Source organism: Calonectris borealis, chromosome 8, assembly GCF_964195595.1.
Source record: "Calonectris borealis chromosome 8, bCalBor7.hap1.2, whole genome shotgun sequence".
Classification (NCBI taxonomy): Eukaryota; Metazoa; Chordata; class Aves; order Procellariiformes; family Procellariidae; genus Calonectris; species Calonectris borealis.
In genome coordinates, this window is record NC_134319.1 from 9,450,090 (window position 1) to 9,475,693 (window position 25,604).

At 46.6% G+C, this 25,604-nt stretch overlaps 1 protein-coding gene across 1 annotated transcript; it reads right to left on the reverse strand.

Moving 5' to 3' along the window:
• SLC5A9 (solute carrier family 5 member 9) lies at positions 1–23,712 on the reverse strand. The gene is made up of 14 exons (XM_075155810.1): positions 23,584–23,712; positions 22,100–22,171; positions 19,471–19,575; positions 17,464–17,628; positions 14,774–14,879; positions 14,119–14,199; positions 13,130–13,335; positions 12,182–12,317; positions 11,168–11,275; positions 10,833–10,983; positions 9,455–9,623; positions 8,563–8,778; positions 2,180–2,327; positions 1–209 (listed from the first exon to the last, which is right to left on the reverse strand). The coding sequence occupies exons 1-14, from the start codon at positions 23,710–23,712 to the stop codon at positions 1–3; spliced, it is 2,001 nt and encodes a 666-aa protein (XP_075011911.1).
• Between the last annotated feature and the right edge of the window lie 1,892 nt (positions 23,713–25,604).

The following is a 25,604-nucleotide window of genomic DNA, read 5'->3' on the forward strand; positions in this document are numbered from 1 at the left end:
TCAGCCGAAATACGCCCACAGAAAGACATTAATGGTCAGGAGGAGAATAGCATTAACATCACAAACAGTCTTCCACAGGGGCTTTTCCTCGATGCTGGTGAGTCTCCGCTCCAGGGCAGCTCTCTCCTCCTGGGACAGGGTGGGCGTGGGGCCGGTGGACAGACCGCAGAACCACAAGTACAGCATTTTCCAGCAGGGAGGCTTGGCTGCTGCGAGAGTCGGACCAAACAATGGGTGTTATCATCTCGCTGGGACTTTTCCCTCCCTCCTTCTACCAGTTTGGAGGTGCATTGACCAGTCTGGATTGGGGCTTGGGGTGCACCTTGGGTGGGAGGTGCAAGATGATGATGGGAGATGGGAGACGGGAAGGGAAGAGAAAGGAAAAGAAGGGAAAAGAGAAAGCTCTGCCTCGACCATGTACAGCACAGCCTGATTACAGTTGGTTGATTGCAACACCAATTGTTCATTAGTTAATTAACAGACCTCTTCCCCCTCCTCCCCGACCCCACTTCTATCCACTTTCACAAATTCCTGACAGCATGATGGTCCATTTAGAGATCTCCTGGCTTATTTATTACACGTGACATGCCAGGTGAAGTATGTGTTTTAATTGTCAGCCCTGTGCCGTGTGTATTTCACTGGCTGTTCTTTCCAAATATAACCTTTTTCTGAAATGCAGAATGTCATAAGGCCTTGAAAAAGGTGTTACCCAAAAAAAAACCCTCATTAAACTCTCAATTGCTGCGTTTCGCATTTCCTTGCCCATCATCACTAATTACCAAAATACCAAGACATTTGTTTATAAAAATATGAGCTAGTTAAGTGAACTAGGAATTGATAAGAAAAAATAAATAATGCTGAATGGCTGCATTCAACTTAAACTCAAACTTACTCTATTGGGAAAAAAATAATTAAGATATTTCTTTAGTTGTTCACGTCTGTTTAGCTTAGCCTGTAATTGGTACCAGTGTCCTTTGAATTGACCAGCAAAAGGAAGGAGTGAAGAAATCTCATGTATGTACCTTTCTTCTGAGTTTTTCTGCTCTGTAAACTTGGAAGGTTAAGCTCAAAACCAGAAAGCTGCATTTTTTTAATGGATTTGCAGAATAAACCTCTGTCCACTCTGAAAAAAACTTGCTTATGTAGCATCTTCTGCTACTGTTCTGTCTCCTGACAACTCTTTAAGTTCATTTGACCCTTTGCCTTCCTTCTTACTAAATACCCTTGGTAGGACACACAGCTATTTAAGCAATTTGGGTCCGAGCTTTAACGATGGCTTATATCTTAAGGGAAGATGAAAGATACTATTGGCATAATGTAATTGAGAAAACTGAGGCTTGTAGACTTATCCTAGGACATCCACAAAGTGCACACATCTGCTTCCAGTGTCTCATGGTCCCTTCAGACCCTGATACTATTTTGATGTAGTGTGTTACAGCATCACTGCGTGAGTTGGCCAGCAGAGCTCACACTGGAGTGAGGAGGAGGCATCTCTAGCACATACACAAGGGTTTTATCTCCTAGCAATGATGAGGACAGGAAGGGATGCCACTTTTATGTGCTGAAAGTTGAAACTACAGAGCCTGCCATGACTTTCACAGCGCTAGTGGTGGCTGCTGCTTTGGTTATACCTGCAGTAGTGCTATGGAGCTCCTCAAGGGCATCTTGGTGAGACAGACAAATAGATGCAGTGTCATGGCACAAAGCACCAGTGTCAATGGGGCACAGACCTCCACCCTCCCAAGAGATGTTCGTAAGTGGCCGTTGACTCCAATCTAAGAAGTCCAGCACACCATTAAGTGTCCAGGCCTGAAGCGCTAAAATAACACTGTGACTTGGGAGGGCTGGACCGGGGTAGTTTGCTTGGGTAAACAACTTGTTCTAGAGAGGAGGAAAAACTTTTCACTGAATGGTGAGTTTTCTTTGATGTCAGGAATGGCAGCTCTTCTGAGCCATTCAGAGGACTGTGAATGAAGGTAAATGCTAGAAGATACGTTGGGAGGACCAAGAAGCGCAACACTTCCATTTGTCGCATCCTTATAACTGATATACCCGTAAATACAAGCCCAACTCCAGTGCATGCAACAGATGGCCTCTCATGAGCTTTAGAGGGACTTGCATGAGATCTTGGCTGTGCACTCACCATATGAGTATGCTTGTTCACAGCCAGCCACCCTACCTGCCTCCTCCTTATTGCCTGAATCTGCACTTTCGACCAAGCCACTCTCCACGATGGCTGGATTGATCTCTGCTGCTTCACTCTTGTAATTCTTCAGGTCAATGGCAGGTGCCTTTGTGTGCCTTGTCCACCACGTCAGGCAAGCGAGCTGCAAAGTGGGACAGAGAACAAACAGGTTATTGCCTGCCAGTCCCAAACTGGCATGCCAGTCATTTGCCTTTTTGAGGGGGACAGATCCAAGACGGCGCTGAGAGACCTGTTCTGGGGTGACAGTTGTTCCCCCATTTTCTCTCACCTCCCTTCTGCACAGGTGCCCACACCCTGGAAAGGAAGGCTTGTACCTTCTCCAGTTGGAACTGAAAAGCTGAGAAAAAGTGTGAATTAATCTAGTTTCTTTCCTTCTATTTCCATCCCTGTTTCTACCAGGAGTAACCTTTTAGTAGACATTGAAGAAGGAGCTTCCAATTTGCTAGGCTCACTTGATTGACATGAAATAATGATGATCCAGAATGGCAGCCCTCCAACAGGGAAGGGTAATAAAGTCAATTTAAAAAAAAAAAAAAGAAGGCAAGATAACCCTCTCTGGATACAGTCAATCACAGACAGCAATTGTACCCTCAGCAGAGAAAGATCAGTTGGGTCTGGCATGCAGATATATGGCCATAGGGGCATGACGTAGACATATGGCCATGGGAACGCTGGTATTTGAGCAGCTCCTTCTCTGGGACATGGGGAGGGGCTGGAGGATCTTCTGTCTCATCTCAGTTGTTTTATTAGGAAAAGAAAACCCAATGTGAACATTAAACCCCACAGTTGGGACAAGTTCACGTCAAAGCAGCAACCTGCACTTCCAAATAAGCTTATCTCAGGGCTTTTAATGGGAAAAGTAGCAGTGTTGTGTCTCTGCTCTGTGACTGCAAGTATGTGTTCAAGAAGTGCAACTATGTGGGCAGACGGAGCCACGACAGCAAATATCAAGTCACAATTCGCAGGGGGGATTTTACCATACATGAGACCAACACGTGGAGTTACGAGTAGAAAAACAGGAGCTCTGGGCACACACTGTAAGACTTGCCCGACCAAATGCCTTTTCTCTTTTTTTGTTTGTTTGTTGGTTTGGCTATTTTTTCTTTGTTCTTTAATTCCAGTTTTCTCTATTGGGCCAATACCAGACATTACCCCTCTCTGCAGTCTTTCAGTGAAAGAACCGTCAAAAGCCATGAAAGACAATCCGTCCTGGACAGGCTGCTGTGGCTGCCATCTGCTCTGCTTTACAAAAGCGGGAGGTCTGAAACTCTTATCCCAGGGCAAGTCTGAAAGTCTTCTCCTTCCTGGGACACAAGGAGTGCACAGGAGGCCTTAATCTTGCAACCCTCACAGTGGTTCTTTTGCAGCTGTGGGGTGGGGTTAACCATCCCAGGGGCTCAGGTCTTTGAATTTAAGCCAGGCCTGCTGCTTCTTTGGCTGACCGCGGCACACCAGGCAGCCTGCTGGCATCAGCACTTCCTAACGAGCCAGGCAGCAAAGACCACGCTCATCAATCCCACTCAAATGCAGCTGCCCAGGTCCGTGGGCTGCCCTCCCGTGCCAGCCCGTCGGCTGCCCCGCAGAGGAGCCGCAGGATGGGACCGGGGCGGCGAAGCTGCAGTGGGACAACAGGTCAGGCAAAGTCACACACTTGCCTGACGAGCGGCTGCCTCCCTGATCTGCCCATATGGAAATGAACGTCTCAAATGGGTCACTTACAAAGTTACGCGAGTTTAATTTTTGAATTTTACACACACAAATCTAGGCAGGAGTTTCCAGCTGACACAAAATGTTGCATAATTTCCAGAAGATTTATAGCTTTATTTAAATCATTTTCAACCAAGATGAGCATTGGGCAGGGCTAATCTTTCTTGTCACGATGTGCTAAATTGCTTTGATTTGATGATCCTCATCTTTCTCAAGGATTCTTTTTTTCTTTTTAATCACTTAGGAAATGTCACTGGAACATAGCAAAGTTTCAGGGTACTAAAGGATTTCCAAAACTTTTTTCTTTTTCCCTCCTCTTCCCATGTGTCACTGAATGACTGTCTCTTCACATTGCAGCAAAATCTGCAAGGGCTGGAGTTTACCTGGGGCTCAGACTCTGCCAGACGGGAGCGATTCTCAATTGAAAGCAGCGTAGACACACAGGTAACTTCATCGTGTATCATCCCACTGACCCACCCAGGAGCTGATGCTTTGACCATGGCCAAATAAAGCAAACCACCACCCTAGACTCTTCTCGGTGAAGCATCACACCCATGCTCCAGCTTCAAGCTCCCCTATGGTGGGTTTTGGCTGGCTGAATTTCTTGAGGTCCCTGTTTTTCCTCTGCCATCGCCAGAAGGACACGTGCTGGGGCACACCAGCAGCATTGTGTGGCCATGGAGGCCACCACGGGGCTGGCTACGCTTCCCTGGCATGGATGACAAAGGGATGGGGATGGAAGAGGCAGGTGATGGCATGTGTTTTGCATGCCTGGAGAAAGCAAGCAAATACATAAATAAGGAGAACTGCTGACGGGGGAGCTGCATTAGCAGAATTGACTTGGACCTTGGAAATGCTGCCTGAGGCCGCCATGCCCAAGGGCAGGGGATTGGGGGGTAGCTGCTTGGCAGGTCCTGGGGAGCCCTGTGGCTCTGCTCCCCACTGCAGAGCCATGCATGGGCACCGCTCGGGGAGCCCTGTGTCCCCCCTTAGTTAGCTCCTCCGTGAGTGCCTGGTGCCCACAGGACCTGAGCACACTTTGCTGTGAGTGGCACTAAATGGTGCTGTGGGAGCTTCAGTTGCAGCACCCCAGGAGTGCATGGTGTGGGTTCAGGCCAGCCAAAGCAGGCTTGGTGCTCCTCCTAAGCCATGCACCTAAAGGAGCCACTGAAGCCAGACCTCAGGACACAGGGAAAACATCCCCGATGCCAGAGCACATCAAGTGGAATTTCCAATCCATCAGCCTGTCTGGGTGAGCCCTGACCCCTGAGGAGGTGACCTACTCATGTAGCACTCGTGCTTTTCCTCTCCCTTTTCATCCTGATATTCTCCTTGGGCAAGGGAGTTTGCAAGAACTCAGCAAAGTTTTTCTTTTGTTGTTTGTAAACTAGAATAAATCCTTCTGTTCCAAAATGCCATCTGGCACCTGACAGTTGTGTTTCAGCTTCACAGTCTCAAATTTAATTGTAAGCTCTTTTGCAGGGTTTTCAAGGACGGCGTGACACAATATGGACTACCTACAATGAAGACATATGAACTCTGGAGCACACCAAACAAATTCCTTGCATACTTGTTTTCCAGCACAGCATCAATCACCACAGGGATGGGAGAGTGTCCAAAACAGCAGGAGAAAATGCTACAGCTTGCAGTTCTTGGATTGTAATTCATTTAAAGCCAAGCACATTAGCTGTACCACTGTAACATCAGATACAAATCTCTTTTCTCCTTTTGCCCATTTACTATTGAGATTCAATATTTAAAGTTGTCCAGTGCAGATCCTCAGCTGGTGTAAAGCAGCATAACGGAGCTCAACAGCTGCTCCTGGTCTTTGAAGGCAATGGAGCTACGCTGATTTACATATGCTGAAGTATGATCTATCACTGTATTTCCTTGGTTTTTTCTTTGGTGGCCTGTTTTTCTTTTCCTTTTGCTTGACAAAATAAATGGCGTAATTCCTAGCTCTTATACAGTGCCTTTCATCATTACATCTCAAGGCTCTGCACAGATGAGGGCCAGCAGAACTAGCCCCATGCGATTTTTATGGGGGAAATATCAGAGACTCATAAAGTGAATTGACCAAGACATGGGACTGGGAAGCACCAGAGCTTCAGATATCCTCTGCCACGACACTTGCTACCAGCCTCCCCCTCTCAGCCACTCTCATGGGGACATACAGGCTCTTCACCACAGGTTTGCCCACTTGCATGCCAAAACCCAGCAACCCGAGGTCGCTAATGGCCAAACACAAAGTTCAGGTGCTAGTTTCTACCCAGAGGGTTAGAGCCTGACACGTCCATCCTGATTTCTACCTCCTGCCCTTCCTTCCCAAAACCCTTCTGTCCTTGAGCCATCTCAGCACAGCCACAGACTAACTTGAGATGAGGAGACAAGCTCTACTTGCAGGACACTGTGAGAAACCATGCCACCAGGAGTGATGGTGTCCAAACCTACACCTGTGGTCATGTCTAGGGCAAAAGTTGGGGTGAGTCTGACTGTGGGAAAATGAAAAATGTTGGGTTTAATGCTGCCCACTCAGATTCTGACAGACAGGCAGCAACCCAGCAATGTTGGCACCTACCTCAGCTTAAAAACCACGCCTTCACTTTGGCTGTTCTCTGAGGAACAAGGTCAGATCTTTCCTGTTGAAACTGAGGATAAATAGTAGAAACTGAATGGAAATCAGACTAAAACCAAATAGGGGCAGACTCTCCCATTCCTACCGAGCTATGGGAAGGGGGAATTAGCTGCCACTTGCTGACACAAATTGCCTGGCAGCCCATCTCGTTTTCCTTGCGGTGGGAAGATGCTGAGGGCCGGGGGGCACATGGGACATGGACGGTCATCACCATCATCAGATGATTGATCTGGGTCTCTGTGTCCAGCCTCTCACTGCCACAGGCAATATCATTAATTCTTATTCATTTTCTTCAACAGAATCTCTCATACAGAGGTCAAGCACTGAGCTCAGTACTATGTGGGGTCCATAGCCTACCAAAAGCTTATCCTGAACATCCCTCTTCAGAAAACTTCCCCAAAAAAGCCCAGAAGCCCAGCCTGTTTGTTCATGGCCAGCACTGCCCTTTCGCAAGCTCTCCTCCCTCCCTGGCTCTGCAGATGTACCTGGGAGGCCAGTCACCACCCCTTATCTTTTATTCCTCTGGGATAACTGCACTCAGCTGTTTCAGACAAAATCCTATCCTCCCTGACCATCTCATTGGCTTTCCTCCCTGGACCACTTCCAATCTGAATCCACCTTTTCTGAGCATTGGTTCTTTGAAGAATATGTCAAATAAGGTCCGTTAAGTCCAGCACCTATAAACTCACCTATTTCTACTGAAAATCTCCTCTAAGGAATCTCTGATGATCATAACCTGTCTTTCCCTAATGCTATTATAATAGGTCTTCTTCCCGAACATCCCCCCTTAAAACGTGCTTTAAATGTTTTTATACCTCTGAGGTCAGACTAAAAAGCCTGTAGGTGCTGGGGCCAGTTTCTTCATTTTCTGAACTGTTGGTATGATGTTCACTATTTACCAGTGCTATGTTAATGCATCTTATCTTGCTATTGCTGTGGGCAGGGAGCACTGCACATGTTTAGTTATCACAGGTCAGATGATGAGTGGGAACTCATTAAACCACAGTAATTAATTGCTGGCAACCATCTGGCCACCCCTGAGCAGTAGTGAACAACGTAAGCAGCAGAACTAATGGTGCCTCCTTGCCAGTATTTCTCTCTCCCATGTGGATCCTCTGATAGCTAATAAAAGCTGAGACTTTATCTCAAAGCAGACACAAAGACAGTCTCTCTCTCTCCGCCTCTCCTCTATCTGAGCACCTGCTTTCATGTAATCTTTAGGAGCTGGGTATCTTTGACACCACTAACATTCAATCAAACATTGATGGAACTGGTTAATGCTTTACAAGTTATGAGGAAGCAACAGAAACAAAACGCTACGATGGCATCACCCTCATTTCCTCATGCAGTCAGACAGGAAAAAAATAGGTCTTTTAAATCTATCCAGTAACCTTTGTTCGGAGGTAGATGGCAGGTTTTTTATATTGACAGCTGCTTTAAAACTTGGGACTGATAAGAGTTACTTTAAGGTTTTATTATATAAAGCCTTCCAACTCTGCACCATTTTAATGTGTTAAGTAAAACAAAGTTGTGCCTGACTCAAAGTTATTAAATGTAATTGAGATCACATTGGGACAAAATTTTATTTTCCTAAATGCCCATGTTGCAAAAGATATTAATCTTGTTTGCCCGCAAGATTGATGCTGGCTCTGCTGAAACAGGGTAGATGCTACAATTAGATATATTTAATTCCTCCTCAGCAGTGCTGTGTAATATGATTTCATCTCCTTCCCCTTCTTCTTTTCTTTCTATTCCAGTTATGATGGGCTGTGGTGTCTGCCCAGCTCTAGGCACAGCATGGGAACTCACACTCAATTTGAAGCACTCGGGGCCTCAGGAAGCATTAACGCTACGCAACCTGGGGAATAGAAAGCTGAGGAGCAAGGGCTTCTTTGCAGCATATGCATTACAGACCATTTCTTAACCATGGGAGGAAAAGAAAAAGACGGATTTCAGAGATTTTTGGAAACCAAACTGGGTCTCTGAGAAAAGCGTGCCACTGCAAGTCACTTACCTTTTCCTCAGGGATCGGTGGGGTGCAGAGACTAATAAGGACAATGACAATCGCAGTGAGGACACAGAGGATGAGGGCAAAGTAGAGGTAGTGCAAGTCCTTTAGCACAGCTGGTCTTCTGTCCTCCTCACCACAAGACGGTGTGCTATAAATAAACTCGATGATCATCCGAACGAGACCAACAGCTAGCCCAACCATGAGGCCCCAGAAAGCACCCTGAGAAAAGGCAAGCATAAAGAAAAAGGTCACTGCATGTTACCTTTGATTAAAGTTTTCCCTTTTCTTTTCTTTTTCTTTTCTTTTCTTTTCTTTTCTTTTCTTTTCTTTTCTTTTCTTTTCTTTTCTTTTCTTTTCTTTTCTTTTCTTTTCTTTTCTTTTCTTTTCTTTTTTCTTTTCTTTTCTTTTCTTTTCTTTTCTTTTCTTTTCTTTTCTGCTCTTTCTTAGACCAAGACCTTGTATGCCTGATGGAAACCCACACTGACATGCATCAAAAGAGGATGTTTTCAGTTTAAAATCCTCATTTCTCTTTCTACCCTCGAACATGGAACAGATAGAGCACAGACAATGCAAGAGTCTCTTCCTAGCAACATGTCTCCAACTAGACTTTGACACATCATCCCTAAAGTGCAGAACAACTTTGCCTTTCGTGCTTTCAAATGAGACTGCCAAGAAGTACCACTTGCAGTGGCTTCTTGGAAGCAAACACACATACACTCGAGACTGGGCTAAGAGCCACTAATGCATGCCAGGGAAAGGCTGTCTAATTGTCACACTTTAGCTGTACTGGCTTTAAGTTTAAAGAGTCTCAAAGGCTAGGTAGTGAGGGGAGAGTTATTTATTTATTTTATCAAATTAAATATGTATATCAATTGGTTGTTGACACTCCACTTACAGGCTCATTAATCCTCTTGCAGAAGATTGCCAAGATGAAGAGAGCTGTAATCGGTGGGGCTAGATAGCTGGTTATGGACTGAATGTAGTCAAAGAGCTTGCCGCTGTTGGCTGATTGAATGATCGGGATCCAGAGAATACTGATGACTATAAGGATGAGGATAAAGACTCTGGAAGATGAGGATAAAATTATATTAGCTCTGCAGGTGGTGGAGTCCACCTGAAAATGAAGTTTTGCAGCAAAACACACTTTCAGTTGCTCTCAGAATTTCCTAAGAAAAAAATCCACAAATCACTCTCAGGAAGAACTTTTCCTTGTGTATACAGGAAAAGAGAAAATTTTTCTCTTCTAGAAAGTAAATTCAACCAATTCCCAGAGCTAACTTCACAGATTTCAGAGTGAGCTGAGCTAGGACTTGCGGGTCAACGTGCATGAGAGATCCACAAGGGCATGGTGGCTCCCACCCTGAGCTGGATCAGTGCAAGCCCTTCGACCTGGTGTGTCCTAGAGGGTGATATGTTCTTCGAAGGACTAGCTCTTGGACGTGACAGAGGAGGAGCTGGAAGCTTGTGGAAGCAAACTTTCTGCCACCTTTCCAAGCAGGTAACATGCTCAGCCTTGTGCCTTTGCCAATTTCCATTTCATTTGCTGTTTATTAATATTGCTTCTGGGGTCTCAGGTGCATATCATAATCCTCCTTCATCTTTGCACTGTATGTTATAGAGGTTTCTCCATATTGGTTAAGAAGGGGTACTTTCCCTCTCACTACTCTACAGTGGTGGGCATTGCCTGCAGCCTTCACCCACCCCACAACAAAGTTTAGAAACTTAATGTTCATGACTGGAGAGGAAAAGCACCACAAACAGGCAGAATGCAGCTTAAATTCTGCTATCAGGAGAAGAACTTTATATGCCCCTGATATAATGCACTACCAAAGCTAGCTCGCAAAGGGCACTATAACTTATCAGAGAGATAGAGAGCTGGGAGGCCCAGCTCTTTGCACTTTTCCCTGAAAAAAAGGAGTAATTGCAATGTATCACTCCTGTCTGATGTAAAAATAATGTGTTCTTAAAGACCTCCAGTGACAGTGACTCCAGAGCAACTTTGGCTTTTCTAAAAGTTACATTTAAGGCAGTATTTATGTTAAGTTTAGAGAAGAGAGAGGCAATAATCTACCTAGCTGAGTGGTACACTCAGTGTTTCCCTTTGACAAGGTCTATCTGAGATTAAACTGGAAAATGTAATGCTCTTTCCCAGGCTGCATTCCTGTTCTATATTTTAGGCACCAGATTTTTCTCAGTGAGTCCAGACTGAAGGATGTAAATGCTGCACTCAAAACAGATGATGAGAGCAACGAGACATAAAGAAATGTAAGGACCTGCCCACAATCATCAGCTCCTGTTCCGAAGCCTTTCTGCGGATCCGCTGCCAGATGTCTATAACGAAGAGAGTGCTGCTGCTGTTGAAAATGGAGGTGAGGGAACTCATCAAGGCTGCCATCATCACGGCAATCATCAAACCCCGGAGCCCTGGGGGAGCAAAAAAGGGAAGGAAAATCAGGACTAGACCTTTAGCCTCTCAGTACTGTTTTTTCATCCTGATGTCTGGTAACTGCAGTAAGATTTCCTCAGCCTTAGGATGGATAAGGGCAGTCTGATCCCCCCATGCAGAACATGGCTCAAGCCCACCTCCACAAGTGTAAAGGTTTCTCACCATCAGGCATGAGTTCTATCACGAGTTTGGGGTAGGCAATGTTGGAACAACCCACTGCAGCTCCACAGACCCTTTTACAGATGTCCGGGTCCACGCAGCCCACTTCATCTGTAGGAAACAGAACAATGACAAGAAGCCAGTGTAAACCCTGTTGAGCCATAGGTTGTTTAATTCAAGCGAACAAATCTTGATGCCGTGTGCAGTTTTGTATAAATTCAGAGGTGCAGCTGGAATACAGCTAGAATAAGTGGAGCTGAAGAACATTTTACATCGTAAAATAAAGGTGAAACTTCAAGACGACATTTTGCAATGTTCAGGGTACAGATATAACTCTCCTGGATGTTGCATAATTGCAATCCTTAATGCTTTGTCATTTGTGGGAACTGGACTGTTTCCATGAACCTGTCAGCTGGGTTACCAAGGGTGTTGCAGGCTGAGTTACTATTTTTGAGGAAATCTGGGAGAGAGGCACTTGAGACACTTACACTTTCCTCCAGGAGTGGTCCTCCTAACCAGGGTATTCTTGCCGGGAAGTGGCATGCTCTGGAGAAACCAGCAATGAGAGCTCCTTGGGAGATAACATGAGGGGACCTCTTGCACTTTCACAAAGGAGAGCTGTTTTGCATAATCCACCAGGAATTGCATGAATCTGTGTGGCAGATGATTGCTAAAACTCTCACCAAATACCTAATGAAAGTAATCCCTAGGACCTGAAGGACAACCTCAGTCCTTCGTGTATTTCATCTCCCTGATTTCCTCCAGATAGACATATGCATGCAATGTCCACAGAATGGCAAAATATGCCCCATATGGACAGTCCCAGTTACTTCTGCCATTGTGGGAGCACTGGAAGTGGAGGAAGGGCATGGGAACATCAGTGTACAATAGGAGTATATACAAATGTGCCTGCAGGACAGCAGAGTTTCTGAGGTGTAAAAGTGCTGGAGGACCTGTGTGGGATTAGTAGCCATGGCAGGTATAAAGCCCTGTGGCAAGGAACATGGAAAGGCTTACCTGGATAAAGAGCTCTGCTGATCATTCCTGGCATGACAATGAAAAACATAGGGAAGATTTTCAGATATCCTCCCAGCACTGATCCACCTTTGGCATGGGAGAGGTTCTTGGCAGACAGAGACCTCTGGACTATCACCTGCAATCAGTGCAGAAAGGGAGCAGAGAGTAAAACGGAAGCACTACGGAGAGAGCAAGATCCATCCTTTCTCTGTTGTTCTCATGGATGACTTTCATCCACCAGGATCCCAGGGTGTTTTGCATGCCAATAGCAACTTTCCCATCTCGGTTGACTGCAGCCTGCTGCCACTGCTCAGAGCTCAGTGCACAGGCTGTAGGAGAGGGCAGCGTGGAAATTTCCTTTACAGGAATCATTTCGCCCTTGACTGAAACGAAGCCACCTTGAGGACTGGAGACAGCAGCTGTACAGCAGCAAGAGACAAGGAATGAAGCAGACTGTGGGTGTTTTGGTAAAAGTTCAGTGGTAGGTTTTCATAATTATCCCGTCTTAAAGCACAAAGGCACCGCGTCTTGAGAAACAAATAGAGTTTTCCTCGTTTGTAGCTTGGAAAGGAATGAGAAACGTGAGACCTCTAGGAATATGAATGGCTTGTCTGGAGGTCTACGCAAGGTCACTGCAGAGCCAGCTCCAGCTCCAGATTTTCATATCCTTGTCACGCTAACTGCATGAAGACCCCTGGTACTCACCAGCCCACAGTGGGATAAAGATGGAAGAAAATAACCTCCTCTCTCTACACTAAGAAGTGCACAAAATTAGCAACTTGCTGAGAAGGTAGAAGGAGTGAGATATTCTGATCTAGACCAATAAAAAGGTAGTAACTCCTGCACAGTGAGACTCAGTCATGTTTCAGCTCACAGATCCACAAACTGAGGAGTGGACTGGAAATAATAGTGTGGTGGTTTGCCTGGAGAGGGAAAGACTTTCTTTACCTGGTCAGTGCACCAGCACCAAAGGGCCAGTACAGACAGGCCAAATATAAGGCCAGGCCAAGGAATGTCTCCTGTGATGGGATCCCTGAACAAATGAAAGGCATCCGCACGTGGAAGGTGACAGGTCGTGTTCGGGACTATGATCTTCGGTATTGCTGTGCTGTATTTCTCCTGAAGTCCTTCATACCAGCCAACTTTTTCAAATCCTGAAAAGAAAATGCCAGTGATTTAAGGTCTGGTGCTCCCTGCAAAGTTATTTCCTTATCTGAGTCTCATGATTATTTTTCTTTTCTTCTATCGTCCTCTTATCTCCTTTCTTTTCATTCCACCCTCGCTTTTGGCAGTCAAGGTTTCTACAGGAGTCAGTTGGATTTTGCCCAGAGTCCTTGTGGTTTTAACAGTGCATCCTGGAAGAGGATCAGTTAGGATCATGATCCTAATCCCCACAATGCCCTCAGCATCTAGTCTTTGCTCATACACCCTCCAAGAGCTGAAGCGGGAAGGTATGACACGAAACAAGATATATCTATGTTTCTGTTTGCCAAGAAGGCTTAAAGCAAAGACTAATGATGGTCAGTTCCTTGTTGCTTTTTAATTTTTTTATAATGCTCAGTTACGCCCAGATGAATGCACAGTAACTCCCAAAGTCAAGAGGGAAAGTCAGCAGAATTACTCTGAATTTACATGAGCATAGCGAGAGCTGAATTTGGCTCTGGGAATGCAGTGTTGCAAGCTCTTTGGCTTGGGTTACCTCTCCAGGTAAACCCAAACCAGAGAGGTGGTTATCCAGAACCTCACTTCCATACAGTTAGTGCAAAGGATGAAGCAAGTCTGACGACTTGGTGAATGAGAGTTGGCGCTGGCACCACTTCTGTGAGTAGTTAAAACTCATTTCTGCACCATACATGAAAGGGTGAGGTACCCTGCCAAGGTCTAATGACCTTGGGACCATTAAACCAGTGTATGATGCCACTGCAGGTTCCCCTTACCTATGAACATGAGGACCAAAGCTCCCACCACCATGATCAGGGTTTGCAGCGCATCTGTGTATATCACAGCCGTTAAACCACCTGTCAAGAGAACCAGAGACAACAGGCAGAGTGCGTCACCATGTACAATGAAACAGTACCTCACCTGGAAAAAGGTTTTCCTTGGCCCCAGCCCTGTGATTTCAGGACAGACCCGTTGGGAGAAGCTGGCACTGAGCTGGTCCCCAGGAGCCTATAGCTGCCACAAGCCCTTCTGTGAGGAATGGCCTGAAGGGCTTGTCCACGTTCATGAGAGGACTTGAAGGCAGTTCAGCATCTTAATATCTAAAGATGCTAGTGTTGCAAAAAGAGAGAAAAAGAGCAAATATGGGCAGTGGTAACTATCTTCACAGAGGGAGCTGGGAACCTTCTGTAGTGTTAGAAAATTCTCTAGAAAACAGTGATGTTCCCCCCATACCAGTTTCCCTTGGGCTGGGAGGGAGGAGGGGAATAGCCAGAGATCTCCAACAGCCGGGAGTGGCAGGGCAGGTACTGCCAGCAACCGGGGGAATCTCTCCCTCAGACCAGGGCCTGAATACTTTCCCCTATGTAGAAAAAGGGAAACTTATATCCTGTGCTCCAGTTTATAGTGTTTCTTTTAAAATCAGCTATTTACCAGCTATGGTGTAGACAGCAGTCACTGCTAGCAGGACCACAGTGGACAAGTAGAGGTTCCAGCCCAAAGAGATTTGGATGAACAATGCTCCGGAAAAAATGTCTGTCTGGAATAAAAAAACCCAAGGGCAGTCTGGCATTAGTAGTGCTTCGTGCAAGTGAAATCTAATAAAGCAGCCTGCAGCCCTCTGCAGCTGAAAGCGTTGACGAGGGAGGACACTACGAAGGTGAAGTGGAAGAGGAGGAGAGAGCATGGGGCTGTTGGCTGTGAACCTTCTTGTTGTCGGCGTAAGGAAGAACTTTCCTCCAGGTCAGAGCTCTCAGCATCTGGGAGCTGGGGCAGCAGGAGGATGAAAATCAACGTCCCACACCAAGGGACTACAAAGCAACCAAAAGACTACCTTACAGGCGGCCTTCATGGCATGTAATCCTCACTGCCCCGGACAGGGGAAACTGCCACTCCTTTTGCTGACTGTGAAGACACCCGTGGGGAGCAGGAGCCAATGTATCCACAGGCAGACATAGGAGCGAAAGAGGGGCAAATAGCAGAGACCAGGTTCTTCCCAAGACTACATCTTGGAGGCTTAGTGGTCAGGAGACACTCTTCCTTGAAAGATCCCTAAAGAATCACTGATGTTTTGTGCCATGATTTATTTATCTATCTGAAAAGGTCAACAGCTTGATTTTCTATTCATGCAGTTCAGCATACTAGAATGACTCCAGAAAAACAGGTTATACCTGCTGAGGACCTCACTAGAAATACAGAAACCCCCATCGGCTTTGTTTTGTTTGGATCTACTGGCAGAGAGAGTGAAACCAGAAACTGGGCGAAACCTGGAACTATAGAGATAACATCATTCAAATGCAGAAGGTGATATGGGAGATGTGTATGTTGGGAAATCAGTTTGAAGGACACCTGCAAATCTGGTATGGGGTGAGATACAGGTAAAGACATTTGCCAAGGGAGACGGAAGGGATGGGGCAAGATTTCTATTTGCTGTGCCTGAAATAAGCACCTTAAAAGCAAGCACCCAGTGCAACTCCTGACCTCTGCAACCCCGAGACAGGACAAACACTGTCAGTACACCATAGGAACCACTGTGTCTTCTGGTTTTTGACTTCCCAGCAAGAAATACAAACACCTCTGTAGCCATGCAGGATCAGTCCTTTGACCACACTGTTTTTTGAGATCTGTTCGTCTTTGCGAGCAGGGAGACTCTGCAATGCCCTATCTGCTAACCTCTGTTTGGGCAAAAAGCACAGGTAGAAAAATCCTTCTTGTAACCAACTGCCTGCTGTCCAGCCAGCCGCAAAATGAGCTCTCTACAAACAATAGCACCGCTTAATAGAAAGCACCTGTCATGCCCATAAACTCCACCAGCCACATCCGTCAGCCACGCGTGAATTAGCTTCACAGAGCAGAAACCGCTGAGATGAAACAGCAATGACTGAGGCCAGGGTCCTGCTCTGAAAGGCATTGGCAAATACTGCTCTGCTGAAGGTCATTCTGAAAGACGGGCCTGTTTTTACCACATACGTTGGCTGTGTAGCTGTGCACATTGTGGTGCTGTTGCAGGAGAGATCTTCCATTTACCCTTCAAGGGTAAAGAGGCTTCAAATGCCTCTTTGTAAGACCTCATCCTGGGCAATGCTTCAACCCCACAGAGCAAATCTGGAGGCAGTGGTGACAGCAATGGGTGACGTGGCCAAGAGCTGGCCATTAGAGGAGGAAATCTATCCCATACTCGCAGCCTGGAACCCCTCTTGATGCACCTCCCAGGACCTGAGACATAATAAGCCTGTGAGAAGGACCCTGAAGCCAGCTGCAAAAGGCACATGGGTGCTCATCTCCAGTCAATGTCTTCCAAGGCACTTTGACATCTAAATGCTTCAGTAGGGTCTAGTGAAAAGTGACTTGTACAGGCCATGGGACAATCAGCTGTAGACAAAGGACTGACATTTTCAGTCCCTGTAATGGACTCTGAAATACAGTTCTCTCCCTCCAAGGGCACAGATAAATCTCTGAGCGTAAGTACTACCTCTTTATTAATGGTATTTAAATGAAGGGAAATACCCAGTAGCTTACATTACTTTTTGGCTACCAACAGGGTACAACGCTACAAGCAATCCAGGAAAGATGCTGAGTTTTGTCTTAAGCCAGAACCTACCTCCCTTTCACCGTACCCTTTTTATACAACACAAGTGACTGAAAGAGAGAGGAATAACCATAACATACCTAATGCTGAAAACTCAGCTACAAGAACAACAGCAGATTTATCATAATTTAAGAGAATTTCACATTTACAAGATGCAGCCTGCCAGATCCTCAGACAGGGTAATGCTGCAGTTCCCCTGTCTCTATTGCCTAAGGTTTGATCTGATGGAAGAGGAAAAGCAGGCAGACAGCTTTTGGTACTTACACTGTTTAGTAATTAGCTGCCATATCCCTGTAAAGTTCTCACTGTGCATTACTGTTTAATGAGGGCTCGCTCTCTTAGGATAGGTCTCCATGATCAATACAGAGGCAGGTATTTACTTGAGCAAAGCAGCACAGTAACACACTGCTACTGTTTCTGGTAGCTGAGCGGGTCCTTTCAAGGACATCTGAGTTCTCTCTGAGCAGCCCTGCGTTGTACCAGGATGACCTACCCCTGCCCTAGGCACAAGGGTTGTGTTCAATTGGATACATACGGATATCTTGGTGAATATATAGAGAATGAGGGACAGTACAGACATGTAGATTTGTATCCTCTGCCCTCCAAATCTCTTCTGCAGGTATTCAGGCATGGTGACCACTCCTGCTGCGATGTAAACAGGCACAAAGATCCAGCCGAGAGCCAGAAGTGCCCAGGTAGCCTGTTAAGGAGACAGAGAAAATAAAGGAGTATGATATCACACATGGGAACGTCCTTCTCCTCTGCTCTTTCAAGTGGACATCCTAAGAAAGCAGAAGGGTACAGTGCCATGCAATGCACTTGGGAAGCAGTCTGACTTTTTCTCCCTGCTCAGAAGATGAGATGACAAATGGAGGAATTATTACAATATAACTAGAAACTTTTGAAGTTATCCTCCTAAGCCCTGTGTCTCTCTGTCATGGGTGGCACATCCTGTTCTATCTCCTGGTCTTTTGGGCAAGGTGGTGTGTTCTGTTCCTCTGGATCTCTGAAAGATGGTGTTGTATTTGGTGGCCTTTGAAACCACTGACGCTGTGGCAGTGAAGAGTTAAGTGATTCAGAGAAGGATGGGAGCATCTGTTTGTTGCTTGATTAGCAAGCGATGAGGCTGAGGCAGCAGACTGTCCCTGCGGAGCATAAAAATAAGCAACAGCAAGACTCTGCCGTGATGTTCTCCTTGCAGGCTGACGCAGATGTGCTTCTGTCACTGGTAGATAAAGGGGCAGTTCAGTGCTTTGCCATAGGTGAGGGGTCTTTTGGAAAGTGTAAAAGCATCTCCCATCATGTATTTCTTCTCTGAAACCCAGCAAAAGCCCAAACAGGAGATCTTGAACATAAATAAAAGCCATTGGATTATCAAACCTCACCTCCTAGCTGTCTCAGGCCATTACCTTTCATCCAAGTACCTTACATTAGTCTAGATTTTACTTTGATCAGTTATTTAAGCTATCAGAAATGAAACTGATCCCTGTAAGCAGAGGTTGTGAGTGATCGAGGCTCCCACAGTGGCAGAGACTGGCTTAGGTAAAAGATGCTCATATGATCTCTGCAGCTGAGTGATGTCCCATGACAAAGAGAAAGAATAATGGCATATCTAAGGTCCCTTTCCAATCTGAAATAAATGAATCTGAACTCATGAAGTAGATTTGCCCTGACATACAATTTTGTCTTCATAGGCCTCTAAAATGACTTGAATAGATTTACTTAAAGTACAGCAATATTGGTATGTCCTACATGTACCAGGCTGAACACAGGCTCTGGCTTCTTCACAAAGGACTTAAAGGTGATCTTAATGGTTTAGAAGAAAAACAGTGCAGTGAATAGATATCCCAGGAAAGAGCTTTTGGTGGGCCCTGCCTTGCTTGGCAAGTATCTGGCACTATTAGCAGGCTCTGCTGGTATAGACGAGATTTAGAGTTAGGTGAGTGATGTTTATTGTGAGGCTGGCACTAATCTCACTCCCCATCAGTGCAGCTGAGAAATTTCATTAGCATCACACACAAAGGGCCTGGTTTTCATGTTCTGTGTGGTGTCAGTGGCAATTTTCCAGGCCATTTCAATAGGGCAGAATGAGACCTGCCTTCACACCCAGATATTCATCCCAGAGACGTCACATTTTGGCAGCTGACAGGTGAATGCAGTGTTGCCGATTCTCATGGCTTTACACTGAATTTAAGAGCACATGCCGCTTTTTTTCAAACTCCCTGTACCCAGAATCCTGTGATTATCCAAGTACCTTTTCAGCATTCATTATCTTTTATTTTAATCTTGATGAGTGAGGACTAAAGCTTAAAAATATGGTCATGTGCTTCCGAGAAGGTCAAAGAGCTAATAATTTTAGTGGATTCCACTTAAACTAAAATAAAGATCTCATGGTTTTAAGGCTGTCTGAATGTCTGGAGGCTTCTCTTCCGAGGCTTGAGAACTGGTAGTTGCCAATACTGTTAGCATCTGATTTTGCAGATGAAGCCCCAGTCCCTTTGTAAACAGTGACATCTTAGTTGACAACATAACTGACTCTTACGTTCCACTCAAAGCCCCCAACAGCAAGGCCCCCAGCTGCTCCTGTGCCTGCCAGGCCGATGAATAAGCCACTGCCCACATTGCTTGACATCAGGGATGCTCCAATCTGAAACACATGGCACAGGCACAAAACCCAGAAAGTCACCTTGAGGAACTTCTGTATCAGCCCAAGCATTTCCCCCAGCACACTCTTTCCCCAGGGCCCCGTCTCCTTGTAGGTAGGTAGCTGGGTGCTAATGGAGAGTTCCGTTTTCCTTTTAAAGAAAACTGGTTTTATATCTTAAAGAGGGTATGCCCACTCCCTTCCACCGCCCCACTCCAATGCAAAGCTTAATCTCAGAACCAGGGTTCACTTTGTCAATGGTTCTCCTGAGATACACGCCTGTTATAGGGACTACAGCAGGGTGAGGGAAGTCTGGTGGCCACAGATACCTCAGTGTCCATGAAACATGATGGATTTCTTCATTCCCTTGTTGCTCATCCAGCAACATGCCTTCTCCAACCTTGCTGACCCTTGCTCTACCTCTCCAAGTCTTGCTGACAGCCCAGCCTCTTTTAAGTCTTGCACTGAACATGCAAGTGGCGGTTTACACAGTCAGGGTGACAGGAGGGCTCTCTTGGAGCTCCTCCTAAGGGAGGAGATTCTTGAACCATAGCGGGGACAATGTTAGAAACATGCAGGCCTTTTGTGTTTAATGTCTACATATAGGTTCAAAGATATTCAGCTCTGCAATAGGCTAGAAAATGCTAATGCCTCAGGTTAACTTTAACTGTAGGCTGTAGGCATGGTAGGCTGTCCCCACCATGGCTCATTGACACCCTAATTGGAAGAATGCAAGCTCCAAGGTGCTTTAAACAGGGCAAAGACTATCTGACTTTTATTCGGCATAAAGCCTCACCTCCTTTCTGTATGCCAACGCCAAATCTCTGTCAGGGTCAAATGAGAAGTTACCCAAAGGACAAGTCTAGCCCTTTTGTCTCCAGAGAAAGTTTGCTTTTAGCCACATCGCCTACAAGGAGCTTTACTCTCCTTAGTACTGTTAAATGTGAAATAAAGAATGATGGAATTTGATCTGCTTCTCACTTTTGAGCAAGGTAAAACATTAATATGGCATCAACACCCACACTCGTTCCTGCCAACAGAATCAGTGTTCCTCTGCCTTCTTGTCTGTCTAAGAAAACTGCTGATTAGAGAGCTGGCTGCTGCAACATGAATTTGCAACTGAGGTGGGGACCGGTGCTCTCAAAAGATGTAAACAGTTTTCCCGATATCTATATCAGACACAGAAATACAGAAGATATATTGCACAGGAGCAGCAATGTAATATCAGGGTTTAGTTGAGGCTGCCTAACACACAGCAGTAAAAAAAGTAACCCCTGTAAAAAAAAAGTAAAATACATGTAAGCCAGTTGTACTCAAGGTGACGGCCATGAGGAGCTGAGCCTGCAGGAGTGCTGCGGAGGTGCAGCTCTCTGACAAACAAAATTGAAAAGTGAACAGCACTAGAGGTTGCTTTGAACCTCGAACGGTAAGTCAGGAGAGCCAAGAGCCAACCTGTACCCAACAGACTCTGTGGCCACCTGTGGTTGGAGCCAAAAGCAATGAGAATGGTTTTGGGTTTGGTCTTTTTTGGAAAAAAAAAAAAAAAAGAAAAAAAAAAAGAAAAAAAGAACAATGTTGGGGAAAACACGTTCCATTTTAGTATCTTTTCATTTTTCCCTTCCTAATTAGAGAAAACCATCAAGCTAAGCTTTTCTATTAAATGTCACTTGGCCAAGACAGAAGTATAAAGAACATTTAAGAAATAACAGATTTTAGAAAGGTGTATGTGTCTCTGATGGAAAAGGTTGAAAATCTAGCCTAGTGAATTTATGGGCAATGTACATCCAAAGGAAAAAAAAAAGAAAAAAATACAGTGTTTTGCTTGAGAAGTGCATTCCATTACCGACGACTCACTGGAGAGATATATGGTGCTAGAGTCTGGCATTGGCTGAGAAGGATCTTTATTCCTGTGGCGTTTTTATTCCTTTCAAACTTTAAATTATCTTTATATGTACCTTTCACTCCCAAGAAAAGGCACATTCAATAGATTTTTTTTTTCTTCATAGTGAAGATTTATACTTCGGTGGTTTGAAGTTTATATCCTTTACATCGTTAGTCAATAATCTCAACTTCACTCTAAATAGCAAGGGCTCAGAAAGTCCTGGGCTTTGGGATTATTTTTTCTTCATTCTCTAAATGCTTTTTTACTGGATAGAACGTTCCTAGATTACCTAATGCTCTCTTGGCTTGGGGACAATGGTATCTTTGGTGAGTTGGGGCCAAAGAGTTTCAAACCCAGCTAGGCAGTCAGCATTCCCTCACTTCCATCAATGTGAACACTTTTATTGCTGACTTTAGCAGAGAAATTGAGAGTTGAAAAAAACTGAAGATGTTGAACTATCCTTTTGGCCCAGTAGTTCCACACTGTAGGCCATTAGCAAAGCTGCATGGGATGATTCCTGGCGGATGCTCTTCATCTCAAGGCTACAGTCAAAACACGTATGGACTGAGTCCCCTCACTAGACCTGCCCTCCTTACATCTGGAATTGCTTTTGAACCATGAGAAACAGGGATGCATTTCACTCACAGGCCACCAAGTCATGGATCGTCCAGCTAGGAAATAGCCTCCAATGGTCCCCCGGCTTGCTCGTATCGATGACTGGAAGCACAGGAAAAAAAAGTGGTTTCCTCCAATTCACCCACCCTCAAGTCAGACTCAATGCCCATCCCAGCAGCCTTGAAGCACCCCATCAGCAACCTCTTGCACCACCCTAGTCCTACTCCCATGGGTGTCACTGCAGTCGACTGGCTCACCCTACTCAGAGCAGCACAGACAGGTGGTGCATGGCTCTGATGCAGGCTGAAGCAGGACCCTTGTGAAAGGCATCTAATTTTGAGAAATCTAGGGGTTTGGCTGCTCTCAGCCATGTGAAGATATGTGTTTGCAGCTCCAAGAAAGGCTGCCCACCTTCCGACAATGGTATGAATTAAGAGGAAGCATTTCCCTCCTCGCTCTCCAGCACCCCTAGCAAATGCCTTCAGAGCCAAATAAGGGAGAACACGGCACAGGGGTGAGAATCAGAGGACAACCTTGTATCCCATGGGATGCCATCAAAGACATGCAGGTGCACTCCAGGATGGCTAGCAATGCCCTGCTGCCTTGCTTCTTCCCACTGCTGTGGATTCAGGGTTTCCAGCAGCCCCACACTTGTATGGCCACATCACGCAGCCCCATCTAGGAGCTGCATGAGAACCGCAGGGATTTCAAGAGCAATAGGATGACCAGCAAGCCCCTCTGATGTGACTGAGCCTGACTGTGCTTGCTGTTTGAAGCAACCAGGAACCTGCAGTTGGCCACCATAATAAAACAGTTTGCTGCAAAATGCCCATGCACATGGCAGCACCCACACTGGTGAGCAGCACTGCCACCAAGCCAGGAGAAGCCTGAATGCCTGGTCTAAGCATCAGCTCCAAAAATTATTTTGTGTATCTGTTAAGTATGCCAGGCTTCACCTGTTGCTTCTGCCTCTCTTTGAGCAGGTTTTTGGTAGTCCAGCTTTGGAAAGAGGCTGCTTGTACCTATTTAATGACTTCTTCTTGAATGTACTCATTGGGAATGAGAAAAAACACTTCAGCCAACCAGAAGATTGTAGACCTCTATGAAAAACGGCCTTTGCAAAGCAACATGAACAAATAATTATTAACAATCTTTCCAAAGCTTTTTAAAGTCCTATTTCAGTTTTCTCCCCCTCAACCCCAGCTTTTCTCTTGCCCTTGCCCTCTGCCTGCCCACACCCCTGTGTGAGACTACTTTGCAGCATGGGAGGTAGGCATCATCCCCAGAACAACCTCCAGGGAATGACCCCTTGGTTGTCCCCATGTGGGGGTAGGGGTGAGGACTCACAGGAAGATCACTGTCACCCCACAAACCTGCTCAATAGGCCATGGGATAATGGTGTGTGCAGAGGATGCCCTTTGCAGGCAAACACCTTTGTAGCCAGGGGGGGTCCAGGGAGAATCAAAAGCTCTCTGCCTCAGGCCGACCTAAACCCAGTCACCTTGGGGACTCACCCATATCCCGACGACGAGGACAAAGGCGAAGTAAAAAACCACAACAATGATGTCTGCCACCCCAAAGGCTACCGTCGCGTCCCCCGGCAGCGCGGGCAGCTCCGTGGTGGCTGGGGTCGGCTGGCTCATGGCTGCGAGCGAACTGCTGATTTTCTCTCTCACACTGGACTTTGGTGCACGTTGGCCTTCATCGCTTCCCTTGTAATAATTAACAGGGTGGAGAAGTTGTGAGTGGGGAGCGGGAGCCAGGCAGGACTGTGGCTAACGTTTCCCAGCAAGCCCCAGCAGGAGCTTTGGCTCCGTGGTTCATCAGTGAGGACATCCCCATAGCTCTGCGGTGTGAGCATCCCTCCAAGATGCTTCGGCGTCCTTTTACCAGCGGTCCCCTCTCCTGCCCATTTACCCATTGGTGACAGTACTGGGATGGCAAATGGATAAGTGTCACTTGTCTTTTCCCTCACCCCTCTTTCACATCACTTTCTCTGCAGCATCCTAGAGAGGAAAGTTCCTCCTAAGAGGAGCTGCCATAGAGGGGAGTTGGTCTTTCTTCCTGGTGCGGGTGGTAAGGATACTGATCTGTGCAGGATTGGTGCACTCACTCCCCGGGGGCAGGACCAGCCGCAGGCAAAGGCACCGGTGCCCCTTTCCTCACTCGGTCCAGCCGCGTGCTGCCTCCTTCCCCATCCTGTGCTGCCGCTCAGGGATACTCCGTGCTGCAGAGAGACCCACAGCCCCGGCGGATGGTCAGCAGACAGGGAGCACTGTACATTCACTTTGCAGATAGCAACAGGGGGAAGTGCAGGGAGGAGACAGCTGAGTTTTCTTGGCAAGCTCTCAAGCCTGCACGTGACCAGCAGTGAAGGAGTTAAGCTGCTTGTGTGGCAAGCAGAGCCAATGCTCGGTCACCTACATGAGTCAGGAAAGCTGCAGTGGCAGCAGGAGCAGCAGCTGCCTTGAGGCATGAGCAGGTAGGAGGGGGCTGTCCCCTACCACAGCAGCAAACTGCAAACCACAGGTCCTCCTCCCCATCCTGCCAGCTGCCTGGTGCAGCAGAGTCATTTCTCAGCTGTGCGGGATGTCTCGCCCTTCTCCAGCTCTTAATGCTAGGGCCAGGCAGGACCTGTGCCTCCACCTCCCTCTGCACCAGGGCCCTGCTCAGAGGCGCTGGGAGGAGTCAGGCAGACGGGCACAGACCTGGCTTCTCAGTGTGGTTCCTAATGATGCTGAAAGATATTCGCCTCCCATAGATTTTGGCTCCTGACATCACCCTCAAAGCCACGGGGGCTTGTGGCATCCATTTCCTCGTTAGTTTATAAATACAAACATCTCCAGACCATGGCTGGCCCAGGTCACCCTCTGGAGACCTCTCTCTGCACTGGCTTAGGAAGAGCTACTTTTCTCTTTCCTGCTGAGTGCCCACAGTGCTGTGAATGCCCCTCCTAGACAGTGTCAGTTCCCTGCCTCACTTTCTCCACCTGCAGTAGCACCAGGGAAATCACAAGTATGCTGGAGATGTTTCCTGAGCGCTCCTATGGAACGGATACTGCTGTAGGAGAAGACAGAGCAGTGGGTTGGGTTAGCAGGCAAAGGCAGGGGCTATGACTGATGTCCTTGGGAGAGGTTTGGTTTGGGGCTGCCACCCTGGCAGGCTCAGTAGGGTCGGAAAAGAAATCATGAAGGGCTCTAGCTGGATGCTAAAAGAAAAAGGAGAACACTTGGGACACACATAGGGTGGTCCTGACTGTGGCACCAGCCACCAAGACTCAAGCTCCGACATGGCTGCAAAGGTCCCTCAGTTACTTCTGTCTGCAGCTATCTCATACTTGTTAATGGAGGACAGGACACCTCAGCTGAGGGCACCAGCCTGGTCTGGAGACAAGGTGGGGACCCTCCAGCACCAGCCCAGCTCTCCTTGGCACCCCCAGCCCTCTGAATCAGGGCACAGGGTGTGGGTCACACCACCCCTCTGCTCCTTTGTTGGGACAGCTTTGGGAGGGTCGCCCAAGGCTCCTACCAGGTTT